General features: G+C 30.1%; 2 protein-coding genes across 2 annotated transcripts; one reads left to right on the forward strand and one right to left on the reverse strand.

Moving 5' to 3' along the window:
* Positions 1–1,042: 1,042 nt before the first annotated feature.
* Positions 1,043–3,903, forward strand: LOC149883813 (uncharacterized). Its single transcript, XM_090098341.1, has 7 exons — positions 1,043–1,201; positions 1,295–1,483; positions 1,670–1,902; positions 2,077–2,392; positions 2,468–2,754; positions 2,874–3,054; positions 3,335–3,903. The coding sequence occupies exons 1-7, from the start codon at positions 1,144–1,146 to the stop codon at positions 3,556–3,558; spliced, it is 1,488 nt and encodes a 495-aa protein (XP_089954467.1). The 5' UTR covers positions 1,043–1,143; the 3' UTR covers positions 3,559–3,903.
* Positions 3,904–5,615: 1,712 nt separating this feature from the next.
* Positions 5,616–8,717, reverse strand: LOC145185577 (uncharacterized). Its single transcript, XM_090097775.1, has 7 exons — positions 8,544–8,717; positions 8,233–8,460; positions 7,556–7,788; positions 7,130–7,445; positions 6,504–6,799; positions 6,231–6,417; positions 5,616–6,039 (listed from the first exon to the last, which is right to left on the reverse strand). Exons 1-7 carry the CDS (start codon positions 8,602–8,604, stop codon positions 5,822–5,824), a joined length of 1,539 nt encoding a protein of 512 aa, XP_089953901.1. The 5' UTR covers positions 8,605–8,717; the 3' UTR covers positions 5,616–5,821.
* Positions 8,718–9,145: the final 428 nt, after the last annotated feature.

Raw genomic sequence — 9,145 nt, forward strand, 5'->3', positions numbered from 1 at the left:
TTTCAAGTTTGATGAATGTTCTTAAATCACATAAATTGCAATGACCTACACTGACCTCTACACAAGCCTACTCTGGTCTACACCTATTTACACTGACTTTTTCTTACCTACGCTGACCTACACCGACCAATGGAAAAACTAGTCAAGTACTCAGTCCATTCGCACTTCTAAATTACTTCCACTTTCGCTTTCTATTATCTTTTCCTCTGTTTCTGGAATAGGCGAATTACTTTGTGCTGTGTATTGTTTTTCTTTTTTTTTTTTTTTTTAGTAAGATGTCAGTTTTGTTAAAAAAGTTAAAATATTTATGAATTTATATTTACAAAGTTAAAATATTTATGAGTTTATATTTACAAAATTAAAAAAAAGTATGAGTGAGCTTATATTTATAAAACTAAAAATACATTTCGCTTCGTTTAGGTAATTACTTTAAAGTAATCAATTTAATTTGATTACCCTCCAACTGATACAAAATAAAGAAAACTACAAAAATGGATACTGTGCAAAATTTGTTAAATTGTTAACCAACGGTGAAAAATATGGTTGGAAATGACGCTTTTCCGTGGTTAAATAGAAGTATCAGAATTTTCAGACTGCTACGTCTATATATTTCTAGAGATTAATTTGTTCGGGTTAGAATTGGCTGGCTGAAACAAATTATACATAGACTTCGATACATTTAAAAGGTTTGTAGATAAATACATGAGTACTTTGCTTCACATTGCAAGTTTTCTTAAAACCATGAATTTTGTAGCTAAGCATTTTTATGAATTAATCAGTTTACTATAAAATATTAAATATAAAAGAATTTATTTCTTTAGAAAAATCTTTTTTGGAGCAAAGTTTTGTACAAAGTCAATCTGTGTTCTCTGAAAAGTAAAGTAGATGACATTTAAAACAAGATCATTGAAAGGACATTAAAAGTTTGTTGTTTTTTTTCCAGAAAAAAAATTCTTTTTTATACGGTCAAGTTTTTTTTGCTTTTAACTCAGTTTTAATGAGCCCATAAAAAATTAATTTTTCGATAAAAAGCGCTCCATCACAAAAAGCGATCAATTCAATATATTCACAGTTATACTAATAGAAGTAAGAAATCAAAGACTTCGCTTTTCGCATAAGTTGTAATTTGAAAATACTTTAAAAATGAAAAAGTTGATAGTTCTCTTAGCTTTCTTCTTTAATACAAAAAGTTTGCTAGCAGGTATGTCCTTCAAGCCCTTTTTATCTTTTACGCTTTTCGACAGAAGTTTTGCTTTAACTTGGCTTGTTAGCAAGGCTTGAGCTTTCTTTCTAGATCAATGTGGAAATCCAGAAGTCAATTGCTCGTCAAAGATAAAGATCCTGTACTGGAATGTTCAACCTTACGAAAAGATTTTCAGAGAAATTTTTGATATTTCGATAAAGCAATGTTGTGGAAATTGCGTCAATCTCACGTACAACGATAAACCTGCGAACGATTCAGAGGAATTAAGGGAATCGATTGGTGGGTTTTGCGATTTTTTTAAAATGCCAGAAGTTTCTCAAGTCTTTTTTTAGATAAGAAATAAAAAAAAAATGACCTCGTTAAATCAAAAAAAAAAACTCTTACAATGTCATTATCATTGTCTTTTTTTTTAAGTGTCATATATTTTCATTTTGATAACATTTTCATAAATAAAATTTGTGATAGGGATAAATGGTTCAGATATTGCGTTCCCGATATACGGAGATATGACAACAACTGTTTTTCAAGACGTTCCCTACTTCCCGGTAGTAGAATCCCCCGGAGTTATTTACATACAAAAAATACAAGATACTGGAAGTTCTGCTAGCGCTGTTATAAGTGCAGTACTTCAAGGATGGCCCGTACTTGTGTTGACACTTATAATGGCTGCATTATCAGGCATTATAATGTGGGCTTTAGTAAGTTTTACTTAAACTTCATTTTAAAAAGTCAAATACGTCAAGTTAAAGCTAAATAATGAGAGTTTAACTGAGTTAAAAAATGAACTCCAATTTTCGACGATGAGCTCAGTAAATGTTATGTAAACAACTAAAAGTACTGAATTTAAAAATGTTTGTTTCTCAATTGCCTAGGACTCGTATTGGAACCCAGTAGAATTCCCAAGCTCTTTTTTCAAAGGGTCATGGGAAGGATTTTGGTGGGCTTTTGTTTCCATGACAACAGTGGGTTATGGAGATCGTGCACCGAAGTCTTTTGTTGCGAGAGTGTTTGCGTTTTTCTGGGTGCTGGTGGGATTGGTGATTATTTCGATATTTACAGCGACAGTTACAACGTCATTGACTGCTCTTTCACTTAGTAATGATGTTACTCTTTATGGTAGCAATGTGGTGGCTATGAAAAATACCGAAGAACAAAGATACGGCATACGGAATAACGCTAAAGTGAAAGGTGAGAATTGTGAATTACTATACAATATAATATCGTTTATATGATATTTTGACTTGATTTTTTTTGGTGATATAGCGGTGAATGATATTGAAGAGTTTGTCAATCAAATAAAAGAACCAACAAGCGGAGATGACGCAATTGTTGGTGGTTTAATTGACAGTTATGTTGCTGGTTATAGCCAATCTCATCTAAAAAAAACTGAAGTTTTTGTTTCCAAAGTGTTTGACTATCAGTACGCTTATGGTTTTGTGATAACAAACAAACTCAACGGGGCGCCAATGGAGAAATGTTTAAGAAAAGCTCTCAGCACGCATGAGAATGAAATCACTACCATAATTCAAAATAAAATGATAGCATTTCCTGTAAGATTAACTAAGTTGGATATTAATATCTAGCTGTAAAGATTTTATTTTTAACTAAAAATATTTAAAATTCATTGAATTGTTGTCATAAAGTCATCATCTAAACTATTTTCTATTAGAAACCAGACCAGTCTGCTGCAGAAAAGAAATCCTCGAGTTTATTTGACCCCAGCAGTACTATATTCCAACAGGCTGTATACATTTGCTTGGGTTTAATCTTCTTTTTAACTGTATGTGGTGTTGCTTGGGAGTATTGCTATTGGAGACCAAAGCAAAAGAAGGAAGAACCTCCGGCTAAAGGTTTGAAAAAATATTTTAATAACGATCAATGATTGGGACTTTATTGTCTTGAAAATTATAATACTATTTTTGATTGCAACTTTAATTCAGGTGATTGGTGGATTTTTAACTTTGATGTGGGTAATTGGTGCATTGAAGTTTTGTTAAAAAATGAGAATAATGTTTATTAAACTAATGTAATTGGTTATAGAAGAATTTTTTTTTCTCTCGTACAAACACTTATAAAGGAAGCATAAATTTAATTTCTTAAAGAAAATCAAACATTATTAAAATTTTTTAGAAGATGACCAAGTGGACACACCTCACACATCTTTTGAAGACCTGGTTGCATCGCAATGTCAAGAGCTTGAGGATGCAATGGTAACAGAAGTTATGGCGTTTTATAAGGCTTTTAACAGGAAATTAGATGAAATCCGTCAAAGAAATCTTCGCGATGAAGATATTGACAAAGAAAAAAACCCAAAATGGATGGAGGGATCAGCTATTGCTCTAAAAACATTTTAGTGATACCTTCGTAAATACATTTGACTTGGATACAAAAAACTTACTTTTCTGATAAAAAATCTTAATCGAAACAAAGCTTACAAACTTTCTTAGTATCCGTAGAATCCGCACTTTATATTTTATGTTTACAGGTTTAAAAAAAAAGTTACTGGCACAAGTATCAATTTATCGCACGATAAAACCGATTAAGATCTTTTTTAAGATTTTGCTAAAAATTGTAACCTATTTGTACCTTTGCTTTTTTTAACGATGTTTTAAATTTTATATGTATTACAATAAATTTTTCTTTTTTTTTTTTCAAACTTTTAAAAATATACTTTAAAAATATATCCATAAACGTCCAAATTTGAATTATTTTTGTTTTAATTTGCTGAAAAAAGAAATTTGGTATTTTTCATACAGGTTAAAAATTTTAAATAAAACTTTACTGGTCAAAGCTAAAGAAACCTGGTATTCTACGATCAACATTTTTGTAACCTGAATAACGTTAAGGGTACTAAATTTTACAGAAAAATATCTTTCGGGACATTTTTTCAATTGTTTTAATGTCAATAATTTCAAAAACTGTTCGCGAATGAAAGATTTTATTATCAGAGCTTTAAAAACCTATTATTATATAAACGTTTTACAAAAATGTATTTAATTTTTAAAAAGCACAAAATACTTAATAACTGAAGCCAGCAGTCTCATCGCCAATAGCTATTTAATGTGACTCCATTGGTTGTCCATCAAAATGTGACCGAAAATATTGTTAAATTTCATACTAATTAAACAATTAGCAATAGGCAATTTAAAGATTTATGCCTTCGTGAAACTTTTAAATTGCCTATTGCTATTGTAATTTTGTTCAAATTATATTCAGTGACAAAATCTGTCTGTTGTACTATTTTTTTCATGATAATAACAAATTAAGAATCCATAATATCATGATTTCAAGGATATTTTTTGTACCAATTGTCTTTAAATTGCTATTTCAGATGTGCTGTTCCAAACTCCTTCATGGAGCACTTTAATGGATATTTTTTAACAAAAAGCGAACTTTTAAGTCCCATTTTTAATGTTTTTGTTATGATGGATTTCTTATTAGGTCAAAAAATATCATTTTCATGTTCGAATTTTTAGGATCTGGCTGAGAACTTGGACATTGATGCCTGATGTTTTGTGCATTTTTCCTGAAAAAAGAAGAATGAATTTTCAGCGCAGATTATTAAAAACAATGCTCAAACCCTTCTTATCTTGAGTTTTTACTTAATTGCTTTGAGTTTTTACTTAATTGCTTTGAGCAGAAGTTGATATATTTAATGATAAATTAGACTAATTTTTTCAAGTTGCACCTTACCAACCTCTTCGAAAAACTTTTAAATTTATTACTAAATGAAAGGTTGAAAAATAATTTTAAACTTTTTTTTGCCACATTTCATGCTATAATTATTTTGTAAACTTTTTAATATGAAAAGTGGCTCAATAATAATAATAAAATAACTGCTATCAAAAAAGTGTTAAAACTGTGATCAAAACATTTCAAAAATTTTGTTAATTTGACAGAAAACAGCGAAAGATTTTTGAAAAAGCAACAAGCTTTTACATTTTTCATTTATTTCAGAAAAAAGTTATTTTCATAACCTAACTGATTCATTAATTAAAAAATTATGGCTTGGTTGTAAAATATAATGGTTCTCTGTCGCATTATGTTACAATTCTACAATATGTAACACGTTAATGTACGGGAAACCTCTTCTACTGAGTAATTACAAATTTGGTCGCCAAGATTTAGAATGCCGGATCTTATTTTAGAAGAAATAAAATCACTAAGTGGTATAAATTTTTTGCTTGAATAATATATCTTTAAGACACAAAAACATTTTTGAGATTGACTTTCATTTAAACTCCTGATGACATAAACTATTTTTGAGTTTAGATTTTGTTCTTGCTTTTTTTTTTTTTTTTAATTCTTCTTCTTGATAATGAGCAATTTTTGTATGATTTACTGGGGAGAAAATGTGTATATAGTTTGATGATTTGCTAGGGAGAGAATGTAAGACAAAGAAACTACCGGGTTTTATTAAATAAGCTTGATAAATATAATAAATTATTCCTTTCTCTTTTTCTACTTTGATTTTTTTTTTTTTTTTTTTGAACGAATTGCATTAAAAACTGATGAGCCAAAGTTCATGGGTGAAGTTTGTGGAAAAGTATATGCTTGTCTTTCTTTTATCCTGAAACTTTTTTTTTTATTACATTTTATTTTTCTCTTCTTTTTTACTTACACGGTAGAGGCGTTGTTACCACCTTCCAGCTTGAACGTCTCTTTGTTTAACTTCGTTGAAAGAATGGAATGTCGACTTCGTATTTGGTTCAGCTTTTTATGAAACTCTTGGTAAAAAGTCATAACTTGAGTGACCATTTTTTCTTCTAAATCATGGCATTGAGCAGCCACAAGTTCCTCAAATGAGGTGTGTGGTGTTAAGACACGCTTAACTTCTAAAATGAAAACGTCCAAAGAAAAGAGTATTAGTATTTTCTTAACTTTGATTAGCCACTATAGAGAAGCGTTTTACTATTAATGTTAATTTTAGTCTAGTCAAATGAATATTAAATATTAGACTAAATATTGACTTCTTTCAAAAATCTTTTAGTGATAATATTTTTTAAAATGTTAAATAAAAAGAAACCTATGCTTTTCGATTTCGATTTCTCTTTTTTCATTTTTGGTTTCCAGTAACAATGCTCCCAAAGTAAACAACAAAACGATAAAAACGCAATCATTCCAAGGCATCCAAAAACAGCCTTCTGAAAAATGTCACTTTTTGCATCAAACAAATTACCAGATGTTTGCTGAGCTGCATTAAGTTCTGGAAGCTAATATAAAAAAACAAAAGCACAACGTAAAACTAAAAGTCTAAGAGCTGATTTACACCTTACAAGAAATAAAAAACTATTCTTACTGGGAAGGCTTTCAATTCATTCTGTATGACTTCAGTAATACGACCTTCATAAGTATTCAAGCTTCGCCTCAAACATTTTTCCATGTTTTGTGTATTTAAGTTGTTGCTAATAACAAATCCATAGGTGTACTGATAGTCAAAAACATCTCCAAAGCGTATTCCTTTTTCGGCGGATAATAAACCTCGGTTGTAACCAGCGACATAGCTGTCAATAAGACCGCCAGCAATTTCGTCTGAGCTATCCAAAGCTTTTTTTTGCTGCAGTGTTGTCGCGAACTGGCTAACAGTGTTCACTGCTATAAATTTGAAAAAATTACACAACTAATTATGTGTTCAGAATAATTCTCATATTTTACATAGCTTTACTGGCGGTAACCCCTTCATCTAACTTTCTATTTTTATTACTTAGTTTCTGTAAAAGGGTAACATATATTATAATATACTTACATATATTGTGATATACTTACTTATATTGTAGTAGGATTATTTAAGTCGGTATTAGAAAAATAAACAATCAAAATAAAAGTTTTAGTTTTATGTTCTAGACAGAAAACACGAGAAACACGTTTTCTTTTTAACATTAAACACGTTTTTAAAAAGTAGAAAAGTCTAAACAATATACTTACAAAACACCTTTGCGTTATTTCGTACACCGTATCTTTGTTCTTCAGTATTTCGTAAACCAACAACGTTGCTCCCGTATAAGCTAATTGTGTTACTAAGTGAGAGAGCAGTTAGAGAAGTTGTGACTGTTGCAGTAAAGATTGATATGATAACCAATCCTACCAAAACCCAGAAAAACGCAAACACTCTAGCAATAAATGATTTGGGAGCACGATCTCCATATCCGACAGTAGTCATTGAAACAAATGCCCACCAAAAGCCTTCCCATGATCCTCTTATAAATGAAGTTGGAAAATGTTGTGGGTTCCAATATGAATCCTAAAAGTTAATGTTTGAGCTTCTATATGAATTCTGAAAAACAATTCTTTTGAAAATCTAAACCCTTTTGAATTTAAGTTTAACCATCTTTATCAGTTTAAACAACTTACTAAAGCCCACATTATCATTCCTGAAAGACCTGCCATGACAAGCGTCAGAAGAAGAATCGGCCACCCTTGGAAAACTGCTTCTATCACAGCTCCTGATGTTTTCCCTTCTTCTTCTGGTCCCTGCAAGTAGATTATACCAGGAGCTTCGATTACTGAAAAGAATGGAACGCTCTTGAACTTTTGCGTACTTTGGTCGCCATACAACGGAAAACTCAACACGGAACCATTAGTGCCTGAAATATTGTTCTTAAATGTAAAAATTTGATAAATTTAAAAATGGACAGCATTCTTTATCTTATTGTCTTTGCAATTTATAAATAAAGCTTTCCAATCAAGTTTCTTGGTTTCATTTATTCGTTTTATTTTTACCAAGTAAAAAAATGAAAATAATTTAAAAACTTTTTTCATGTAATATTCAATTTTAAATCGCTCGTTCACTTCAGTGCTATCTTAACGCATAGGCAAGGTAGGCTTCAACTTAGGGCTCCCGAATTGTTATAAAAAGGTTGCAAAATCTGTTTAAACGAGTTTTCGTTCAAAAAACGCTGACAAAAACTCAAAATGTTAAAGCTTACATTCGATCTTTAGTTAAAGTTAATCAGTATAATAAAAATATTTTGTTTCGAAAAGATGTTTATAAGTACCTACTTTAATGCGCATTATAAATTTAAGAGTACCTATTTCGTTTTTTAAAGCTTCAGAGTCGTTGAGTGGGTTTGCGTACTGAAAGTTGACACATTCTCCGCAACAGTCTCTTATCAGCAATTCTACTAGATTCTTTAAGCTTCCTTTGACGTCAACTTCTTTTTTGTAAATATAAGGAGCGATAGGCCACCAGTTGACCAGCATGTTAATTGTACACCCAGGTATTTTTAGACTGCTGTCTGTTTTCCCAGTGCAATTCTCTACAAAGGATAATCGTTTGTAAATAAACTTTTGTAAATTTAATTTAATTATTTGTTTCATGAATTTTTATTTAATCATTTACCGGCACTGTGCACTTCACCGACATGAAGATATAAAATGAAAACAACGATTAGTATTCTCATTTTTCAATTATACTATAACAAACAAATATTTTGAAGCAATTTTTTTATTCGTCTTGTTTTTAGAAGCACAGAAAAGGAAAAAAATGGATTAAGTAATTATTGATTAGAAGCTATTCAGAAAGAAAAAAAAATCTCTAATTAATGCAATGCGTTGACACTTGAATTGATCTACGATTAATTATTAAATAATACGTTTTTTTCAATGAAGAAAAATCTTTGAAGCAGTAGGGTTCAAACCGTAAATATATGTTTGCAAAAAACACGAACGTAACTGAGTTACCCATTGCGAATTAGCTTTTTAAAATAAATTTAGTGAAAACTTTGGAACAATTTTTTAAAAGTTTTTACCTAATATCAGAACATAAGTTATTTTGTTAAGAGTTATCTTTATTATTTTTTTTTAACCGTGATTTCATTTTCCATATAATTTTCTTAATCATGCTCTTGACCTTCCTTTCCATCGTTACAGAACATTATTTTAACTTGTTCTACTGTTGATTCTTTTTTGACGAACTTTTTCAAGATGGGACTTTTTACTCAT

The sequence above is a fragment of the Hydra viridissima genome, unplaced genomic scaffold, assembly GCF_058129835.1.
Source record: "Hydra viridissima isolate aposymbiotic clone 2 unplaced genomic scaffold, HvirCarnegie_v1 scaffold_9, whole genome shotgun sequence".
In the NCBI taxonomy this organism is placed as follows: domain Eukaryota; kingdom Metazoa; phylum Cnidaria; class Hydrozoa; order Anthoathecata; family Hydridae; genus Hydra; species Hydra viridissima.